This window comes from Leptosomus discolor, chromosome 6, assembly GCF_034619465.1.
Source record: "Leptosomus discolor isolate bLepDis1 chromosome 6, bLepDis1.hap2, whole genome shotgun sequence".
NCBI lineage: Eukaryota > Metazoa > Chordata > Aves > Leptosomiformes > Leptosomidae > Leptosomus > Leptosomus discolor.
In genome coordinates this window covers 8,364,539-8,387,980 of record NC_141396.1, presented here as the reverse complement: position 1 = coordinate 8,387,980, position 23,442 = coordinate 8,364,539, and the positions used below count along the sequence as shown (strand labels likewise).

Genomic DNA, 23,442 nt, shown 5'->3' with positions numbered 1-23,442 from the left:
CCTAACAAGAGCACTCTGAATGTCCCACGCACGTGCACAAGATCTGAAAAGACCACATCTATGCCAACACTGCCACTCAGCATGCACTAGTTCCACTTCTGTAGTCTCTTCTACGCTCCACTGTGAATGGAAACTTACCTCAAAGCATACATTATTTCTGAAGTGGCATTTAAAACAGAATTTTTATTTAGCTTCTACCATTAAAGGGAGACACAGATTTCTTGCAAAGAAATCCTGCCAGTCACATTACAGGTAGCAGGAAAACAGACATCATCTTGCCATTTCAAGTACGAGTGAGATATTCCCAAACATAACCAATTCACATACCCTGTACTGCATTCCAGGTAAGTCACCTCATTTTAAATTCACTTATTATTTCTGACCCCAACATCTTAACCACAATAAGTACCATCTGCAAAATAATAGCTCCTTACATTTTTACAGATGTTCCTTCTTAGCATAAGCCCACATCCCCTGCTTTCAAGAAAATCATACAGTTCAGTTGTAGGCTCAGCCTTAGTTCAAATAACTGAGGCAGCATGACTGAGTTATCTGTCACAACTATTGCAATTTTAGGTCTCTCCCTCCCTGCTCACATATAAGCTGTTCTGTACCAGTTGTCTTACTGAATTGTGACCTCTGACATTTACCTAATAATGCCTCAAATACAGTGAGCAAAGCCGGATATTCTATTCCAAATATGACTCAATTGGTGCTTTGTAACATGTAGAACAGCAATACTTTGCTCAGTACATATATTATACTCTACTTGATTCAAATCCAATCTTTGATCAGGAAGACTTTAAATAATAAATTTCCCAAGAAGCCTATCTCACTTTCCATTACTGGATAAATAAATTCAGTGCTGCTTAAGCAATGCCTGGAAGTACTTTTACCATGATGCAACAATTTTTATTTGCGTTTTAGAGATGTCAGTGATTTGGACAGTCATGAACAAATGTGACCTTCCACTGAGGAAAAATGAACTAGAGTTCTTAACAGCAGGACTAATCAGAAACTAGTTACATCTCTGGTATTATTTAGTTGTTGCTTGAAAGAGGAAAAAGAAAAGCAGGATCTGGGTGAGTCAGTGCATTTCAGCCTTCTGAATGCTTGCAGTCCTGGAAGCACAGAATAATTGAAGCTTAGGCAATAAAAGGACTGAATCACACTCAGTAACTAGTACTAGAACTAGGTAGGAATACGTGTCAAGGTGATGCCCCTTACTTTTATTACTTTCCTATCTACTTTGTAAAAAACTACAAGTTTCAGCACTCAATTCCTTGCCCACATTTGGTGCGTGCTAGGGCAGTGGTTTGACTTCGATTCCAGTTAACTGGTTTGAAACTGGTAAGCAAAGCTTCAGCTTCAGCTCAGCCGGAAAGTGGAATTACACGCAGATACGTACTAAGGTGCTGAATGATCTGGTCAATCGTAGGTTTGAAAAGAGCATTCATTGCATCCGGGCTCATCCTCAGCATTCCCTGGGAGGACCACTTCACAAAGTCCACACTGGAACAGAACAGAAAGGACATTAAAATGTTACAGCTGGGCCGTAAAAAGCAGCCAAGCACTCACAAGACACACTAAATAAATAAACTAATGAGTTACAGAATCTGCACGCATTTTGCTTGGAAGAAAGCACCTCACCCTAGCCCCATACTAACTGCGGCAATGTAAAATTTCAAGGGAGAGTTGTTATTTTTGCTTGCCTAATTGTGGTGTTCTTTGCCTGATTGCCTCCTGTAGCATTACCAATGCTCAGCTGCTTCCTGAAACAGCTGGCAGTCAATCCAGTGCTCGCTCATCTGAAACAGCACTGATGCATCCCCAGAAGGGCAACATTTAGATAATAGCAGTAGCAGGCCAAAGCCACTGGAAACACACAAGGCAAACAAGCAAGTACGGGAAGCCTCATGAGGCAGAAGGGAGCGCAGCATTTTTAATGAGGCATAACATTTGTTAAGTGAATACAGGCATTATGTCATTCCATTTCTGATACACATCCTTATAGCTCAGTAATCTCCTTTTCATTCATGCACATTTTATGTCAACTTCATACTCTTTCTATCCTGTTATCCAATTAATTTCATTTTATTTGAAGGGAACATTTAGCATTCCTTCTAAGATTCACCATTAAGACTATTCATAAGAAGGAGATGGTCTTGTGAGAGTGAATATTTCCAGAAATTTCTAACGACTTCAGAACCTCAGTCTCATTTAGGAAGTGACTCCGAGCTAGATTCCAAGTAATTTAGGCTTAAAGTACATTTACCAATAACTTTAGGAAGAAATGCAGGAGTTTCAGCCTGCATGCTACATTCAGCATTCACTGGATTAAACAAAGCAGAAAGAAGCCAAGGTGCAGGAACTATCACATCTTCTGCTCTCAGGTCACAAGCATTCTGCCCCAGATTCACAGGCTCTCCTCTTCATTCTCTTTTATGCCATTAATCTCCAGGTCTCCTGTAGTATTTAATTTCAAAAGATTCAAAATACCTACTTCTTTCTCCTCACTGCCTTTTCTATAGCAGCCCATGCTCTTGTGATTTAGGGTGCATTCTTGATACTGAAAATCATGAACTAAAATCTCCAGAAGGGATTATGCCTCCCTACTGACTGAGTAAATTACCTAACTGGTAAAATACTAGCAGTAAAGAAAGCCTGCCACCACTTTGAAAGAAGAATGCTTTCCCCTTGCAGATCTCTGTGTAGTGGTATATGTTTTCACGCCTGATCTGGTATTGTTAATAACTTTCCTCAAGCCACGAATATATTTACATATGTCACTCAAGATCTTGAATTTGTTCCAGGGCTCAAGTCTCTAAAAATAAAGGTTCTAGGTAACTGACTTTTAGACATCAAATTCTGTATTTGATCTGACATTCCTAATTAACACATAAGGGACTCAAAATATATGGTAAAATTCAGGAAAGTGATGCAGTGGTGGCCTGATGAAAGTCACAGAAAGCAATACCAGAAGAGAGCAAGTCTTGTATAGAAAAGTTTTTGCAAGAGATTGATCAAAACTTTTCATTCTGGAAACCACACTTCAGGCAATGCCATTTTCTCATCCTTATATCACAGTTTTACATTATTTTTCAGTCCACATGTAATTAGGGTATTTTAATTATTAGTCTACCAGTAGTTCATTCTGTACACAATTGGGTTCAATCGTCTACTCACTTGCTTTTCCTCAAGGCATGTTCTACACTGTGACCTCGAAACTTCTTATAATAGTCAATGAAGGAGAAAGGCAGAGTGATGTTCAGTGGGTTGGTCCTGTCTGGAGCTGCTGCCCGTTTACGGGACTCAAAAGCTATCATCAGATCTACCCAGGCAGCGGGTCGCTTGATTTTAAATTGCTCAATAAAATCTTCTCCAAATATTTTACACAAGAGCTTTTCAAATTCATAGTCCACACCCAGAGATCCATATGGCCCACCTGTATTACAAAAAAACCCACAGGTTTAATATTCTGAACTGCTCATTAGACTTCAGGTTGACCAAACACACATCAGATAGACACTACTAGGACTGTCATGGCAGAAGATCTACAGAAAGAGGTATCTTTCCTAAGTGTAATGGCTGGTCTAATACAGAACATAATCTTACCTTTGCTCACTTCTACTCCTACACCATCATAGCCACTGTAACACTACCGCTATAAAACAGAAATATTTTTATTAGAAGCAGAGGAAACTGCCTCCTCATCCACACATGAGAAGGTGAGGGTTGGACTTGTATTTAGGAGGAGACAGACTTGATGTACACTGTCCCACTTGCTCTTACTAGGTGGTTTCCTGAGGTGTTCTTGCAGCCACCAAGACTGAGAAGGCTCAGTGATGAACCACACAGATTAAGATTAAGTTGGTACAGAGACACAGCAACAAACAACAGGCTGACTCAACTGCTTAACAGCTTCATCACAGGACAAAGTCAAAGGGGATTCAGAGCTGAGGAAGGGAATACCATTCAAGGAATTGCACTTTATACCTTTCTTGGGGACCAATCATTACGCATTTTTCCCAGGGGATGATAGGCCCCCCTTGTTACACTGCTTGTGAAATTACTGGAATATGTAAGGTTCCCCTTAAATCTAGGAAAACTTCTGTTCTGACGACAGTCACTTTACAAGGATCTTGTTGTGACACTCAGCCATTCCTATCTCCACAGCACATCTCCGAACACCTGCACAGAGCAGCAATGCACAGGTGACCTCTCAAAGGACAGGAAGATGATGACTCTACTAGCAGAAGTCAGTCCAGGACCATGGCAGGAGGTCGTGGCCTGACTGGAGTGAGTAACACAGGAGATGGCAGTTTCTTACTCTCCCAATGTGAGGTTTACCATCCAAAAGCATCAGAAGCATTAAGTGATTTACCCATGTCTGCTGAGCAGCAGGTAGGTTATACTAATTTTGAATGCTGGTCTTATTTCAGGAAGAACTGTTACTGAAATGTAGTGAATAATAAAAGCATACATTTCCTTCACTGACAACTCAAAATATTACATAAATAAAGCAAGCAGTGGAAGTGACATTACCTGTTGCCTTGTATAGCTCCTTAAGATGTCCTTCAGGGAGCCTGATCTGATGGACAGTCATATCCACTGTGCCTCCTCCACTGTCAACAACGATGTAACGGTCACCTAGTTTGCCAAAGGAAGAGGCAAATGGTATTATCACAACAGCATACTGCAAGGGAAGCTTCTCAGAGGGATTATCAGCATGAAAGATAATGACTTACAGAAAGTCATTAATGTCTACACTGAAGACGTGATCTTTATTAGTAATTACAACGCAATGATCGACAACAAATATGAAATTCAGATGTCAAAAGCTATTGATTTAGCAGAGATGAAAAGCAGATTAGTGGAATTGCTCATGCTGCTGGTGTAAATTCTAGTGGGCTACCAAATAAACACTATGGCATTAGTAAACACAAGGCCTATTCTGAGGAAAACATTCTGGTTGCATTTTAAAACCTGGGTTGCTTTCTACCATCTCCTTAATAAACCATCTTTTGCTAGAGCATACAGAATTGCAGATCAGCCTTAGTAACTAAGAGCAGCACATGAACTTGTATCTTTTTCTTTTCCTATTTATAACCACTGTGAGAACAATGCAGTGCACAGCACTTTTACGGGAAACATGCTGTTTGCCTGCAATATAAAACCAGTGAGAGCAAAGTTTATTCAAGAAAGGACACTACCTTCCTCCAGTTCGGACCAGATCTCTCCTATGACATTTTCCACCAAAAAGGTACGACTCTGTCGATTACGACGGACGTGTTCCTTAGCTAGTCATTGACAGAGAAAAATTTACTGAGTATAAGAAAGCATGAAGAAGCTGGTATCACAAGTTGCAGAAAACAAATACAAGCAGGCTGGCAGATCTGTATGTATCACATCTTAACAAAACACACGAAAAATTACTGCCTTACAATCGGGAACATTATAACATTGTTCCTAGAAAGAAGGAAAAATGTTTTTCAGCCACACTGATCTTCCTTGGTACTAACTGGATCAAAACCACAGCCTAATATGAAAGCTATAAACAGGCCTGATTTATTTTTTTAATATATTCTCGTCTTTAAAGCGCCACCTGGAAGCGGGCGGGCTGGCTGGCAGCCAGCTGTGCCGAGGCAGCCTGTGCCACCAGGCGGCAGCCCCAGCCCGCTGCCAGCAGCCCGACCCGCCCGGGCCAGGGACACAATCCCCACATTTCCAAAAGCTGTTGCGGATTTTCAGTGCGCAGGCAAAGATGCCTCCTGAGCCTCTCAGGATGTCAGTCTGTCTCAAAACAAGCAGCCAAAAGCACTGCTTCTCAGATTTGTAACTTCTTAAGGCCACAGTGATCGCCAGGTCTGACCCTCATAGTATTTTAAATATACACCAATTAAAAATGAAGCATAATCTAGCAATATTATTGTAACAATCAGTTAACTTACAAGTCAAAGTTCTACTTAGACATTTAAAAGATGCAGAACAGTCTGTGAAGAGAAAGCAGAGCAGTGAGAGCCTTTGCTACTAAGCTTCTGAATCAACCTCTACAACCGAATGATCAAAAAAAAGAAAAAATCATTCCCTGTGTAACCTTCACTCACCTCTAGAGGCACTTCCATAGAACACTACAGAAGAAGAGGCACCCTGTCATGCAAGCAAATATCATTCCTTCTGAAAGTATCAGCATGCAAATCACTGAATGCATTCTGCTTCTCGTTTATTCAGTGCCTATCACCACAAAAAGACCAGTGGCTCCACTTGCAACGTACCCTCCCCATCCCCAAGATGCAGAGAAGCCGCGTTAGCCTCACTGCACTGACTTAGCAGCACACAGCAAGAGCCTGAACGACGAAGCATTCAACGACAGAAGAAGCACTAGGTCCCAGCATGGGCCTGACACAGAGCCCACAGAAGTCAATGGGAGTCCTTTCATTCACTCCTGGGGCTAGAAGCGAACACAAGAGACAGTCTCAGCTACGACTGAAGTAAGGTTATCCTGGCTACTGTGAACAGTAAAATTTTTGTTTGGACTTCACAGCAATACTATGGTCCTTGGAGTACTTCTCTGTTTATATTTAAAGGGTTTTTCTCCTTAATCTGTTCTCAGCTTGTCTTGGATCCCTGCCATTCCTTTATGAAATTTTAATTCTAACCCCAAATTAATTCACTCCAAACTTTGTTTTCATTAATTTTGACATGAAACCTTTCTATCCCCAATAGCTTTTACTACACAAAGTCAAGAAGGAGAATGGTACACCCCATCCAAGAAAAAGCCCATTAGCAGAAATCCATGACTGGATTCTGCCCAGCTTCAAAACCTTAACCAGAGAAACTCTTTTATTATTTTCCCAGAGGCAAATCCTGTGTAGCCTGAAAGTGAGCTCATGTAAAATCACATGGAACTGGAATGGTTCAGGACACAAATGAGGGGGGCAGAAGGCAAGGGGCCCCTGAAGGGACTGTACCCTGTAAAGGGATTGTGTCCTGTGCTCTGCGTGGGCTTCTATAACACTGAACACATCTGACGAGTGCTGGCTAGGAGACGCATGGATTTCAGAGAACGATGTAGTGATTCCGCCTAACTAAAAAACCATACCCTTTGGTAAGCACAGGAATAGCTTTACTAGCTTAATCTTCCATTTGCCTGTACTGTTTTGACCTAGTGAATGCAATAAAATACAAATTCTTCTGAAAAATTGCTTCTGGGACAGATTGACACACTACCACCACCATCAGTGCAACTGTTACAGTTCATACGGATGGGAAATCTGGGCGTTATGCAGCAATCACATCTTACTGCTGCTTCGTTTTCCTTTTTTTTTTTCTTCTCTACTATCTTCCTCCAATCTCAGGTAGGATACCAAGCTCAAAAATCTTTGGTGATGAAGGATCTTTTAGCAAGTGACTTACACTGTGGTCCAATCTCTGTCCCTCATTGTAAGTCAGTCTTCAAACACTTGTATCAGCAACAGATCACAGGTTAATAAATCAGAAATGCCGTATTTAGCTGTTCTAGAAGCAGATAAATTCATTGCTATATTCCTATACCATGTGTTCCCCAAGTGTTGAAGTAATGAATAATATTTCATAAAGATGACATCAAAAAGCATCTGCCAAAACTCTGGAACAGCTCATACTAAAAGTTTCATTGCAGACTCTGTTATTTAACACTGCTTCAATAATGCAGCTAATCAAACACATAATTGTTTCCAACAAATTAAAAAAAATGATCCAACATAAAGTATTGGTTTTAATTAAGGCAGAAAAATACTGTTGTGAAAATACTAAAAGACTCCCACCACATCCCAATAAAGGCAAGGCAATGAAGCCACCTGCATGCTAAAATCCAGCTGCGTGCAAACCTATCTGCTGGATCAATGGCTGAACTAGTCTAATCGCAGGAAACAGCGAAACAGTTTATAAAAGCAAACTGATGCTAGCCTGACACATTTCAAGAGAGTAAAGACAACAAGAAATGGTAAGAAAACAGCCCTCATGGACAAAGCAAACTTAGGCATAAGAATCTAAAGAAGTGAGTGAATAGAAGAAGTACCCTGTGTAAATCCAGTTCCAATAGTGTCACTTGGGCTATAACCATTGACAGGCGCCCTACTACTCAGGTCTATCATCTGGTGCAGGCGGAGCTTTCGGCAGTAGATAGAAGCAGCCTCAGGTTCCAGGGCAATGATCAACTGCTCAGGATTTTCAGGAGATGCCATTCCTGCCTGCGAGAGAGAATCAATCAGAGAAGTGGGGTGGGAAATACTGCAGCCTAGCAGGCCCTTTGCAGCCAGTGACCAAGCCTTTCCCCAGCTCGCAGCTGCAGTCAGGTCAGCTCTCCGAGTTCAACGGGCAAAGGAGCTGCTGCTGTTTGCTAAAGGTCTTGATCTGGGAATTGTCCTGCCCACAACATCTAGCACCACCTCCCAGGCTGTAACAGGGCAGTATGCATGCACTTACCATGCTAAGAGTCTAAGCCAGCAGCCGTGTACACAACAGGCGGAGAAAGGAAGAAAGTCAATTTGAAACCTGCAACGAATGGCCTAAAACCTGAACTCCTAATTACCCCGTGAATCTGCCCGCTAAGAGGGGCCCCAGCCTCCTTTATGAAACGAAGGAGTACCTTTGGCCTCTCCTCCCCACAACAACATTTTACATATGCCTTTCTTTACATCCCAGATACATGTAGTCCTTGCCGAAATGGACTCCCCACACTATCTAGCTTACAAGGAATATACGATACACTTTGCCAGTAATGCATCTTCTGACTTAAACCAAACATCTTCTGTTTCAAATCCATTGCTTTTAAGCACATTCACTTTTATAACATCTTCAAAATGCTCAGTATATTCAAGGACTCAAAATACAATAGGTGAGGTTCCCTAAAATGTAATGAGAACAAGACTAAAAATAATCCCACATTATAAAATCAACTTTCACCATTCTTTCTATTTTCTTTCTGGATTTTCAGCCTCCAGACACATAGGTTTTCAAGAAGCCGCAAGTTCTAATGTAACCACATCACTCTCAGACCCGGGCTTAGAGAAAAATGTCAAAGAGCAAAATTGTGTCTTCACTTTTCTTCTGTACTTCTCCCTACTATATAGGGATTTTCTGTTAAAATAGGTAACAGTATCCTTCAACTCTTTCTGCCCAACTTTTGGTTTACCTGCTATCGCTTTTCAGTTAAGTGCCTGAGTACTAAACCATGCTAGCAAGCAAATACATATATATAAAATATAATACATATATCTAAAATATTATATATAATATAGAAATAAAACATATTTCATCTATAATCTAGATATAAAATATAATATAGCGGCCTTCCAGTACCTGAAGGGGGCCTACAAGAAGGCTGGGGAGGGACTTTTTACAAGGGCCTGCAGTGACAGGGCAAGGGGTGATGGTTGGAAGCTCAGAGAGGGCAGGTTTAGACGAGAAACAAGGAAGAAGTTCTTCACCCTGAGCTTTGTGAGACACTGGAACAGGTTGCCTAAGGAAGTTGTGGATGCTCCATCCCTGGCAGTGTTCAAGGCCAGGCTGGATGGGGCTGGGAGCAACCTGGTCTGGTGGGAGGTGTCCCTGCCATGGCAGGGGGGTTGGAACTAGGTGATTTTTGAGGTCCCTTCCAACCCAAACCATTCTGCGATTCTATGAAACACAGGTATGAGCATTTTTCTGCTTCCATGGTCAATCTTTGAGCAGACCTTCACTTCGATTCATACAAACACACTGTGGTGGGTCCAGATCACCCCCAAAAGAAGGCAGACTCACATGGGAAGACTGTGGGTCTGGACTGGAATTTGGCTTCCTTCATATAGCTACATTGCGGGCTGTGGGAAATGCTGGCTAGTTTTCACCTAGAAACTCAAAGTAAAGCTTGTTTGCAGCTAGAAACTCAAAGTAAAACTTGTTTAAAAAGCAATACTGGGGTAAAACCTGGAGACCTAAAATTGTCCTTCACATATACTGACTCATTTTACCCTCTCCATCTTAATAAATAAGATAAATAGATTTTTATAGAAAGCATCATCCTCATTGTTGATCATCAAAAAGGAAAAACAACAACAAATAAATTCCAAAATAAGTAAGTAAGCATCAAACTGTTTGGGTTAATAATGGTTAATCACGGTTGCTCATTATTTTTAAAAGCACACCTCATGATTGGGATTATGGTCACTTTACATCCTTTATTGCTGTTGGGCAAAACCTTCTGCTTTGGTTACATCCACTGGACTCAACAGCATGATCTGAAATTAGTGGAACTGTCTGGGAAGGAGAATATTGTGCAAATACCACAGAATACCAAACCTTGCCAGCTATGCGGCAACACATATTGAAAAAATATTACATTGAAAAGAACGTTTGCAATCAAACTTTCAAAATGTGGAAAATGCACATTTACAGCAGCCAGAGTAACCCTAAAATATTTATATATTTTATATATACAAGACTATCAATCAAGCACAGGTCAAATCCAAACTCTCCTGCCACCATACTACTTGCATGCAAGCATGTTGGCAGGCACAGGTTTACATAAAGCTCTGGAGCTGTACTGGGGATGAAGATGAAGTTCTTGCATTGTGCCTTAGTATAAACTCAATCTTTCCTCCAACTGGTCTGGATCTACTAGGCACAAGTGGGGCTGGTGTCATGCCAGCTCACTTCAATATCGCTTATCTCCAGCTGAGCTCTTTTACACACAAAGCCTGAATTTGTTGCATTGGAAAGGGTAACACTCAAGACATGAATCAATACTTGGTCCCTGACAGATATTTATCTAATCTGCTAAAGAATTCCAAAAATGTACGGTCTCTGCACACAAACCATCTCAGCCCTTTACTGTCTTTGCCTTTGGAATATTCTGCTGAAAGCCTAATTTTTAATCTTTCTTGATGCAATTTTAAGGCCAGCACGTCTTACCCTATCCAACAAGGGCACGGAGAACAAAAAGCTCCCTAATACCCTGCTGCAGTTTTCACATCTATTAAATCCATTATCATGTCTTGTGAGAGCTCTGAATCTGAGCAGCAAGTGGGTTTTTTAATATCCAGCAATGTGGATGAACTTCGTGTGCTCAGTCTGCTCCATGTACTGGGCACATGCTAGTAGCACAGACAAAGCAATTCTTAGTCTTGCATCTAACTCACACGCTAAAAGAGAAAATTACATTTTAGGGAAAAATTAGTTTGTTGCTAAAGTTATAATCCAAAGGCTACACCATAAAGCATTTGCAGAGGTAACAAGAACTGAGTTGCCACTGAGGGAATGCACTGGTATACCCTAACTTGAGGGGGGCAGGGGGGAAGATCGCATTAATTGCGAAGTCATCTGATCTAGGGGGGATTTTGGTACAAATTTCCAAGTCTGGTTCTGCTAAAAGAAGAGAGTAAACCATTAACATTTGTTTCCTCCCCTCCTCCAGCAGTAGTCTGTACCATGAACTTTTCACATTGCAGCCTGCTCATCAGGAGAGGAAGGCAATGACCTGCAGCAGACGGACTCAGATCCATGTTCTCAGACCCTCCAAGTACAGCAGATGCTATTCTTGCTACTTTTTCTCTCTAGATATTATTTTAACATACTCAAAGTACCTCCTGAGGAAAACATTCAACAGAAATGACAGTTTTTAACAGTTCAAAGCACAGCTGATCCTAACAGAATTTCATGAAGAAGATGTTAGGTTTTTTTTGTTAAAAAGCTTTCCTTACAGAGTTTGAAGGGCCAGTTACAATGCAGAATGTGTTATTTCACATCACAAAAAAAACTATACAAAGAATCTTGCACAGTGAAAGGTACTAGGCATCCAACACACATATATTTTTATATGTACATATACACACATATGCGCATACATATGTATGGATCAATATTGACTGTATTTCATACCTTGTGTAAGTAGTATTTTTACTTAGATCACCAGCGATAGCACATTACTGTACATATATATTTCCACACAGCACAGACAGAATGGGGGAAGGGGGGATGAGAAAGAAACATGAAAACACACATACTGCTAAAGGGGAATGGAGCAATGAGGTTGCTTTAATACAAGCTCTGAGGAGAAGACTTAGGAGGCAGCACCTCTGTGTCATCATTACAGCTGAGGAGAAAGGGACAGATGGGAGAAAAACATCAACTGTGAAGAGAAAGAGGAGTGAAAACAGCAGGCACTCAACACAAAGAAACGGTGATGCATTTGTTAAAAATATTAACTTTAGAAGTTTGGGGATTTGCTATATTTTCGTTTGTTCCTTTTTATCTGCCTCACCACATGCCCTCGCCCACTGCTGCCCAAGTACCACTGTAACTAAGAACAGAGATTCACAAGGTAACAGGCTTGAGTGGGACAGTTCTAAACAATGTCCCGGTATTCAATATCGTATAGATCATTCTGGCAGCGGGACAGCTGCATCATGTTGCTTTTGCCTAGGGCAGGTTATAGCAGACTTTCTAACAGAGCCATGTCTTGATTCCAGCCTGCTAAGGAGATTTCCTTTCTCCCATTATGCTCACTAGCAGTATAAACCCAGTCATCGCTTATGAAATGTGAAGGAAGCAGACAGCGGTTTTCCTAAAAACCCAAATGTGGAAAACCCATCACAGAATTACAAAATACCTTTGAGCACCAGGAAGTTCTTAAAAATAAATTTATTTGCAGGACATTGCTGCATTTATATACCTGGAAGAAGCAAAAAACACTATGAAAGAACTACTTTACAAGATTGCCCCAAACTCACTTTGCTCATTTGCCTGAGGACTAGAATTTCACGCTTTGACAAGAGAACTCCCAGATTTTCACTCACTCCAGTAAAACAGGTCTGTGAGCTGGTGCCAGGGCAGTGCTGTTCATTTGCCAAAATGCACACCGACAGCAAACCTTAAAGTGCTTCAAAGCCTCACGTACTGGAGCACAAATAAGCTCACCATCCAGATGCAGGTGAATACTCAACCTGGTGCCCTAGCTCTGCTTTTATAGCCAGAGATGTGCCACCAGACAAGAGCCACAGCTGATTCCCTGAACAGCATCAGCTGCGAAGTGATAATAGACTCTAACTCATCATTAGCAAATATTGAGGTCTGGACTGAAGCTCAAAATAGCAGCCTGAGCACTTCTAGAGACCTACACGATATTCACTCATTCCATACTCACAATCATCATTACGAGAGATTAAAAGATGCTACTTTTAAAATCCAGCCTCACATGCCATGACATGCAATGAAAAAAGCAATCCACATTTATTTTCTTTTTTAAAATATTGTATTGTATAGGGCCTTAAAGACAGCATTATAGTAGAATATTCCATGTAGTTTGAAGGCAATGAAAGCAATGAGGCAGGCCTAGATGAAAAGCTCCCATCTCTGAAAGTCACCCTAATTAGAAGCATCAGCATATAGCTGGAGTACTCCTGTATTTTATAACACGTCCAGGCGGAATGCTGTTGCTCTATCAGGCCTTATTTATTACACCAGGGTGACCTCAGAAGGAATAGCATATTAGGAAATACACCATCATTGACATGGTACACGTTTCCTATTACTATCCTTTCAAACTACTGAAAGCAAACGTTAGATCTCCCTTTTTGCTTTTTCAGAGAGATATATCCAGCATCTTTTTACAGGCAAACAAAAAAAAAAAGCCTGATCACTGACTCAGAAGACAAGGAACATGCCTTAATGTGGAGTGCATCCATTTCTTTGAGCTATAAAACTGATTAAACAAACTGATACTAAGGTCTTACATAGTGCAAACCCCCATTCAGAAAACAGTACTCCATCTGCTGAATTAAGACACTGATTTATTATTAGAATTGTATGTTCACTGGAGTCAGCCCCATGCATTTTGTATTCATCTTTACTTCCTTGAGCTTCACCAGCCTGGAAATCCTTTCTTTTTCTCTCTCTCTTTCATGTACACACAATTCCTCTTCACTCAAAAAACTTTAAAGTCAAACTTGTTTTCTGGATACTAAAACTTCTGTAACCTCATGCCTGACTGCCGTGAGGGCTGGGAGGCGCTCAGCTCACACAGCAGCTTTTCCCAATATCAGGGAACATATAACCATGCTTTCCTGCACACAGCAGCCCATTTTCAATTATTTCTGAAGGTTCTGCCCTTCTGTCGACACTGGGTGGTAAGACAGGCATGTGCACACGCTTTCACAAAATCACTGCATAGATCCAGCTTACTTTTGGAACCAGATCATTAAAAAGGGCCAAACTTGCAGAAAGAATTACACTAGGGGCACAACAGCAGTGACCAAAACAGTGCCCTGTTTTGTGCGGACTCTCCAAGAACTTTTCTCCTTCCAAAAGGAGAGTGTGTTAAGTTCTTACATGTACAATAATCAGACTTTTACACCCCTGAGGTTGTGTGGAGGAAGAACATTCTATAGGATGGCTGTCAAACCCGACTGAAGCTGTGGGCCAGCCCCTAGGCTGCTCCACAGGCTGGCAGTGCTACCCTGCCAAGCCAGGTGGGAAAACAGCAGCTCACAGGACCAAACTGGCCCCACGCAGGCAGGCTCTGGGAAGCCCAATAGTGGAGGGATCTGCCTTAATGATATTCTGCAGCATGGGGGGTTGGGGAGACGAAAAGGTTAAATAAATAAATAAAATAAAGGATGAGGTACATTTTACCCCACACTCACACAGAATTAGATTCAGATGGTTCTTGTATCTCGGTGTCATGTTAACATAGGCAAAAAAGCCTCCACCTGTTAAGATGCAGCTGTACATAATACTACAAACTCAGCATCTTCCTTATGGCAAAAATATGGTGAAAATTATCTTAACACAGCCTGTGAAAATGGTTCAAAAAGTAAGAGAAATGGTTAAGACTCAGTACATACCGGAAATAATGGAGGCACAAAGGAGCTCTACACAGATTTAGGACTAATCAGAACCATGCAGGCAGTCCGGTCTTGACCCTTGTTTCACTAGAATCTAGGGTCAGGGCCAGAGCAAACTGCAGCTGGGTCTACTTCAGTGCTAATGCTCCCATTAACTTGCCGAGTGGTGGTCTTCACCGCTGCAAGAGGAGCACAGAGGTCACTCTGACCCCTTGATTCCCCTTTGGTCCAGGGAGTAGTTCAGGCCAGTTCTCTGAACTAGAGAAAACAATCTGATCAAGACCCGCTTTTTAGCCGTTTAGTACCATTTGCTACAACACTTTCAGGGTCAAATGGAATAAGTAAATTATTACAAGATATATTCAGAAATTTTAAAAAGTGCATTTTCTCTGCATAAAAACTGCTGTTATACTCAGAAGTGAATTTTACTTACTGTTGCACCACTAACCAGTGAGGTGATCCTAGCAGACTCTATACTCCTCACGAGCTCAGATTACCTATCTGTAAAATACTGCCTTTGTCCTTTATGCATTGAAAGCCACTAAATGAAAACATTTTGTAAATTAAGTACAGAGTAATATACTACACTACTTCCATGGCAGTTAAATTCCATCTTTTAGAAAGAGAAACAAACTAAGAATGTGATCTGATTGGATGAATTCTAATTTACTGCTTCGATAAATTTTGTAGCCATCTAAGACCCGATTCAGTACTGTGTCAGTGCCGTAGGCACGGCATTCACAACTAATAAGACATTTCCAGATGGGAAAATGTAGCATAAACAGACTAAACAGACAAAGACGTGCAAGAGAAGAACCATCTTCATTAGACAGTTGGACAAACAAGGCACAGTGACTAAAAGCCTTGGTCAACGTTGCGCAGGAACCCATGATAAGGTGGGAATTCACTCCACAACCCCAGAACTCCAGACCAGTGTCCCAGCCAAATACTACTCTCTGCCAAACAGCAAGCCTCAGTTTCTGCATGTGACACGTAGCACGTGCAGACGCTGCAGGGACAGCTCCATCACAGCCTCGGGTCCCCGTTCTGCTTTCACAGTTTGCCGCCTCCACCAACCGCATTACTGTAATCCCTTCTGAAGCAACGCTGTAGAGCAGATGAGTATAATGATCCATTCTTCTGGGTGCTAGGGAGAAACTTTTAAACCCGTTTTACCGATAAAGCCACATTTGTAGGCACAAGAGATAGAATTTAAAAGTTGGATTCCACGAAATATCTCCATAAAGATACTGTGGTTCATTAGGAAATGAAGCTCTGCGGGACAACATCATTCAGCCAAAAAAACAGCAGCTGTGAATTAATATCAACATTTTTCTATTTTCCAAGTTATTATAATTAGTAACAATAGGAAAGCCATGATTGCAAGTTAAGCACCGCTCAGCCTCCATGAAGAAAGTATTGTGTGACTGAACCAAGGCAACACAAAACAGCAGTTGGAAATTAAGTGCCTTGTGAAATTTACACTGTTTAAACTAATCAGTTCATTGTGTTAACGGATTCATGATAACACCATCCACTTAGTGCCTGGCTAAGTGAGCTCTTCTCTAATCCTCCTCCTTTTTCACTAGCTAGCACTTTCTCCAGTTCTATGGCATCAAACCGGGATGTCACAAACAAACGACTGAGATCTAATTACAGAGGCAGAGCATGCCAGGAAAGAAGATGAGCAACATGGGAAAAGACTCTCAGCATTATCACAAAGAGGCGCGGAAGGGGGAGCTGGGTTGGCAGGGAGTGGGACTAGCGGGTATCGCAAAGCTGCACGAAAAGCACAGCGCGTGCAGTTTTGCCTTTAGCCTTGAGGCTTAAGAAGCCTTCACACAAAATGTTTGAAAACCACTGCGCCATCACCCACACTGATGCCTTGCCGTCAGTCTTCAGAGCGACGAAGAGTATCGCAGCACAGTAAGCATCATAAATAAATACACAGAGTGAGGTCAGACAGCCCATTTAGCTCAGTCCACTTATCTGTTCAAAGACAGATTCTTAAAATGGCTCAAAAGCCACAAAACAAACAGGATATTCAAAGGCACCCAGATTCCTCTTAGTGACCACAGCAAAGAGGCTGGGTTTGCCAAAGGCAGGAGGAAGAGCTGTTGGGTGCTCCCACCCTTTCAAAAATTCATCCCCAGGATTTAAGAACCCAGATGAAAATTGAGAATTAATGTCTTTTTTTTTTTTTAATCGTCAACACAATGTTTGGGTGGTGGTTGACCCTGCAAAGACCTGACATTTACAATGTCACAGGCACTTTTTGCCTTACAGAACGAAGAGCTTTTTGCTTTCTCTCAAAAAACCTTTGCTATACACACATGCATATAGATACTAGATATACCTAAATGCATGTATTTTCACACTATTGTTGCCTGTTGAGGTAAAATTAGGTTTGTGGCACAGGCTGTCCTTCATCCTGTTCTCATCAGGTGCTACTGATACTTTGCATTTCACAAGTGAGAACTTAGTGGATAATTATCACAGCTGCAGAATTCCTTCAGTGTCAGCTTCCCCATCTGTACAGTTAAGTGACAGGACAAAGATACTCATCTCTGAGAGAACACTGCTTGAGAGAGCATAAATGAAATCTCAGGCTATGGTAAAATAGTAGTAACTTCGTTTTGCAAGGGAAATGCAAATTATGAAAGACAAAAAGCAGAAAAGCCATCGGTTTAATGGAGGGGGCACATAACTGGAAGTTAAGAGACTCCTGTAATAGATTTCATTTATTCACTTCGCACTAGTGTAAGTGATTAAGTAACGTAAAAGACATAGAACAATATAAAAATTGGACTTTAACTTGTCCTCAGGATTTTGGGATTATCCCAAGACCTCTGTTTGAGACCACAGACGCCTTCCCTTCTGCCACGATGAAGTAAATACTGTTACTACATATTTACACAATGTTTCCTTGCTTTTAAAATACCAGAGCATAGGCTTTGCAGTGCTTTTTGAATTCCCAGGGCTTGCCCATACCAGAAGCTCATACGAAGTAACTAACCCACAGAAAATCCACAGCCTTCCTACAGCCTTCAGGTAGGCTGAACCTACTGCTGCTCACACTTGAAACGTAGAACTCAAAAGCTATGAACTCCTGTGAAGGGAGTTTTTAGGTGAAATCCTCTAACCTACAGGAAATCAGGATAGAGGATAATAAGGTACCTCACACGTGCATCCATATAGCTGGTTTGGTGGACTTCATCAGACAAGATATAAATTAATTCCAGTTACTAGCAGCACTACTCCCCATTTAAGAGTTCATGCACGAATGTGTATGTTGAAGGGGCTAAAGGTTTAGATTAGCATTTTATTTATAATTGCACTTAGTTTTATGGTGGAAGAAACTCTTGGATACCAATTCAAAAAGCTGGGATGTAAATATGTAATCATTGTGTAAAATATTATTATTATCATTAGTTTCAAAGAAGCCACTACAATCACTGGCAGCCCTCTACTACGGCACTTACTTCCTTGTTATGTCTGTGTAAGTATTCACAACTGCTAATTTCCATGAGTAATGGCTACAGAATGAGCTCCGTAAAGGTTATCGACTGAACACTTTTGCACACCTCAGTTCAAGACAGACATGGTGAAAGCAGAGAGGGTTCAAGAAGGGCTGCTAGAGAACACAACCTGTAAGGGGAGAGTGAAGGATCTGGGTTTGTTTAGTCTGGTAAAGAGGTGGCCAAGGAGCAATCTAAGAGCTGCCTGCAGCTATCTGAAGGGCAGTTACAACAACAGCAGAACACAACTTCTCTCAGTCTTGCCAGGAGATAGAACGAGGGGCAAGAGCCACCTATTGCAGCTTGTAGAGTTTCAACTGGATGCCACAAAACCCCCTTTTTACCAGGAGGGTGATGCAGCACTGAACAGCTGCACAGAGAGGCGGCATCTCTGTCCGTGGACGTTTTTAAAACTTGGCTAAACAAAGCCACCGCTGACCTGGTGATGGCCATAAACCAGCTTCAAACAGAAGGTCAGACTGCCTGATCTCCAACAAACGCTTCCAATGAACGCTTCCATGATTCTAAAATGGTGCAGGTGTTACACACTGAGCAAGATCAGAGATGCTGGTAGGAATCTTTCCCAAATGCCTTCTCATTCCTTGTCTTTGTGAACGCCGTGTCAAATCCTTGCCTGTATCAGCCAAAGGGAGCCCATCGTGTCTGACAGCATGACAGCCATACGAGACTCACTGTAACAAGCCTACAGTTATTCAGGGACTCACAGGTTTCCATACAGAGTTCAGTCACCTTTGCAATTAGAACTTTTATTTAAGTGTCCTGGGATCAAAAGGAAACATTTGTCACAGTACGCTTTTTTTTCTAATCTGAAAGCTACACTTTTGAAATCTGAAAATATAAAGAGCACAACAGTTCGAAGCAGTCCTTTAGCCTTAAACATTAGCCATCAGTCACTTTAAAAAGTGATTCAATATGGGGAAAGAAATCAGTTTCATGCATCAACGATGCACAAGTTGAGTTTACAACACTGATACAACCTGCACCAAAAAAAATCTGCCTCAGTCCAGTGTCTTGTCAAGAGAGGGAAATTCAGTTTCTAATTCATTCATTTTCCTGTGTTTGGTTGCAGAGAAAGAACGGTCGTGCACTTAAAAGCATGAGAACAAAAATAGCAGACCTGGACTTGAAGCTCAATTCTTTTGCATTCAGCTCTGCTACAGGCTTCCCATTTTGCAAGTCACTTAGACCAAATTCTGTGAAACAATCCACTAAAGCAAATGCATCAATTTCTGAGCATCCAACTCAACATCAAGGTTTTCAATGGAGCTGAAGTTTGTTGGAACAGGGGGTGCTTGGACTCTGAATAATCAAGCTGGCTATCTGTCATACACATCACGCTACTTAGCAAGCTGTTTTGGACCAAAGCAGAATCCATTTGATTATTTCATTCCTGTTTACTGACCTATCAATAAAGCTACTCCTATGGTAAGAAATAAAGTACAGTCTGGAACACTGCTCCCTCCTAAACAACTGTTCAGAAACTATGGCATTATTCCATTCTGAAAAGCAAGAAGATAAATGTGGCACCTGGAACTGTAATGAAGTGTGACTTTACGCTCAGCACACTCTGTATAATGAATTTTGTGGAGATGCATTGGCTACAGTCAGAACTGCTGCATTTGTGTGGTCACTGATTAGAAGAACCGATTTGTTATAGATGGCTAGGCTGTCTTGTTGAGATGAATGCCTTTGCTAAGCAAGGTCAGACTGCCTCAATTTATTTTTCCTGGGGTTACTGTTACCCAGCTAAGAGTACAGATTTACCAACGCATTTCTAGACTTCCTATTTTATACAGTATTTTTATAACTTATTATTTGTATTTTCAACCTGAACTTGGAATTCTTTGGGACTGTAAGCATTGTTTGATTCTATTATTAAAACCCATACTCATCAGGTCTTCTGGATTTTGTATTGTAATTTCCCTTTTTTAATTTATAAAATAATAAAATGTATTAAATGTAGGATATAATACAAACTTTTGAAACTCCTAAAATGCATAATGGAAGCCAGAGAAGGAAGAGAAGTAGACAATCTCAAGGCCTCCTGAGCTCTATGAGGTATTACTCAGGGAAACATGAAGTTCTCCTGGGCAGTAGGAGCAATTAGAGGAAAGAGAACAGGAAATATTGTCAAATCCCTGTATGTGACACTAGCAGAACTGCAAGAATATTGAAATAATACAATATTCACTATATATATGTTACAAGGATTAAGATTATACTTCTAGTCCAAACGCTAAGGTTAAGTGCAGCTTCTCACAGAAAACAACAACGATGACAAAAAGGGCTCCTCTCTGCCAAGCCTTCCAAAATGTCACCCTCCTCTCACAGTTAGAGAAAATCCTTTAATTGGCCTGTCTTAGTTCAAAAACCTGAGGAAATTTATAATTTAAAACTGTACTATGACAGCTCTGACAGGGGAATGTCCTACCCCAAAACTGGCATGTTCTACGACTCAAAGGGAAAGGTCCTTGGGATAATCTAGAACTATTTTATGCCTTACACCCAGAAATGTGTACAAGCTGTTCATGCTAAAGTTCCACTTTCATTGAAAAAATACATCTTTAATTTTTGAAGGACTGTTGGTCATTTGTTTACTTCTCAAAGGAAAAGACTGTTCACACTCACGGAGGTGATTTCAGGGTTTTACAGGGCCCTGCAGACCTGAGGGCGACCATGGAAGGAAAGAATCAGTGTTCTGTCTTGGAAAAGGTGAAAGACAGAAATCAAAGAGATAAAAGTGTAGGAAAATGTGTGTCCTGCACCTGTGGGAGGGTCAGGAGGATCTGCCATATACCACTGCTTGTTCTAGCCCTCAGTCCTTGACTCGCCTCTTCGTGCATATATTTCAGCAAGCTCACGGGCTTGGGCTCAGATCTGCACCAGCTACAGCCACAGGAGCGGTGTCAGCTCACTGAGAGTTCACATCTGTTCTGAACAGACTGCACAGAGATGGGGAAGCGCTGCCACATCTCCCAGCACCACAAGACAGCACCCAAAATTCCTAACACGCTGCTGTCTGAATATTTTCTGATGCTGTCACAGAGCCTATATCCCTGCCATGAGCCTCCTGGTTTCTCTCTTCTCCCCTTTAATGGAACCTGCGCCACCAGGAAGTGCATCCATAGAACACTTTCGGTGGAAATAAAGTATTTCAGCTGCCTTTTTCCAAATACTGGGAGGAGCGGTGTGAAAATTCAGTTGCCATTTTGCACTGGCAGTCTGCCCGACTCTCTCCCAGTGTAAAAAGATTCTGCTGTCCTTGTTAAGAAAGAAAATGAGGGCTTACCTACCCCCAGTAAGGGTGTCTCATCTCCACTGCCTTTAGAAGACGCTCACTGGAACTGAATTTCTAGAAGTGGCTGTTTTCCAGACAGAATATAACCTCCAATCCAGAGATACAGAAGTATTTTATCTTTACGTCATGATGAGAGGATTATTCTTATTGCTATCTTAAATCCAAAAACGTCCTCTTCCAGTCTTAGTTCACTTTTTTAGGGAAGAGCTCTGTAGTCTGCAGAGAAATGACACAGGTACTGCGCTAGGTTTGTGTGTGGGGAGGTTTTGGTAGTGCGGGAGAGGGATACAGGGGTGGCTCCTGTAAGAAGCTCCTAGAAGCTCCCTCACCTCCAAGTCCAACCTGCCTGCGGCCAAGGCCAAGCCAATCAATGACAGTGGAAGCGCCTCCACGATAACATATTTAAAAGAGAAAAACCTGCTGGGCAAGTCTTTTTGTTTGCAGCAGAGCCAGGGGAATGTGCGAGAAACAACCCTGCTGACACCCAGGAGAGTGAAGAAGGAGGGGGAGGCGGTACAGCAGAGCAGAGATTCCCCTGCAGCCTGTGGTGAGATGGCAGCTGAGCCCCTGCAGCCCATGGAGGGTAACAGTGGAGCAGATGCCCACTGCAGCTCATGGAGGACCCCAGGCCAGAGGAGCAGGGCCCGGGCCCGCAGCAGGCCGTGGCTCCGAGGCAGCCCGCGCTGGAGCCGCCCGTCGGTGGGAGGGCGGCAGCCCCGGGAGGGACCCGCGCTGGGGGGTTCTGGGGAGCTGCGGCCCCGCGGGAAGGACTCGCGTTGGGGCAGTGGGTGGAGGAATGGCTGCCGGGAGAGGGACCCAATGCTGGAGCAGGGGAAGAGTGTGCGGAGTCCTCCCCCTGAGAAGGAAGGAGCATCAGAGACAATGTGTGATGAACTGGCCACAAGCCCCATTCCCCTTCACCCTGTGCTGCTGGGGGAGGATGTAGAGAAATTGGGAACAGAGCTGAGCCTGGGAAGAAGGCAGCAGTGCGGGGAGGGTGTTTTTAAGATTTGGCAGTTTTTCTCATTATCCTACTCTGATTTGACTGGTAAATTGGTGGTGGTGTTTAAATTGAATTGATGTTGTTTCCCCAAGTCAAGTCTAGTTTTTTGCCCGTGCCCGTGACCGGTGAGTGAGCCCTCCCTATCCTTGTCTCAACTCTCAAGCCCTTTGTTATATTTTCTCCTCCCCATCCCACTCAGGGCAGGAGCAAGTGGCTGCATAATGTTCAGTTGCTGTCTGAGTGGGGCTAAACCACGACAGCTTATAACAGCGAGATGGATGAAGCAGATGTGGTGAGCAGAGTGGTTTGGAAATCAGCATTGTAGCATGTGCTGACGAGCAGGCCTTGAGGAAATGGAACATAAGGAAGGAAATACCTGAATTACGACCACTGGCTACCAATCGTGAAGCAGCATTAAAAACCACTTTTGTTTACAATGCATGGAGAAGGTTCTGCAGTTTACCTGTGCCTATTCCTAAAAAAGCTTTTGTAAACTGCTGATAAGAACATAATTTCTTGCTACACACAGGCAAGGCACAAGCTTTCTGGGTCATCCGGAGAAAGAAAAGGATTTCTTGTATTTGCAAGACATAAAAGAATACCAATAATTGCATCAGACCTTACTTAGGACATCACATCTAGTCTGTCACATTTTGGTCTCAGAAGTAATACTAGACATGCAGACATGATTTTCTAAGGGTAAGAACCTTGGATTTCTTACAAGGCAAAGAACAACCACAA

The 23,442-nt window shown here is 42.1% G+C and overlaps 1 protein-coding gene across 1 annotated transcript in view; it reads right to left on the bottom strand.

The window, feature by feature from the left end:
* HSPA12A (heat shock protein family A (Hsp70) member 12A) overlaps nt 1–23,442 on the bottom strand; it is a 64,681-nt gene that overhangs the window by 701 nt on the left and 40,538 nt on the right. The window contains exons 11-15 of the mRNA XM_086466851.1: nt 8,060–8,231; nt 5,214–5,300; nt 4,546–4,650; nt 3,187–3,445; nt 1,409–1,512 (exon numbers count right to left, since the gene is read on the bottom strand). Of these exons, the coding sequence (XP_086322977.1) occupies nt 1,409–1,512; nt 3,187–3,445; nt 4,546–4,650; nt 5,214–5,300; nt 8,060–8,231 (727 nt within the window). The remainder of the gene's footprint in view (nt 1–1,408; nt 1,513–3,186; nt 3,446–4,545; nt 4,651–5,213; nt 5,301–8,059; nt 8,232–23,442) is intronic.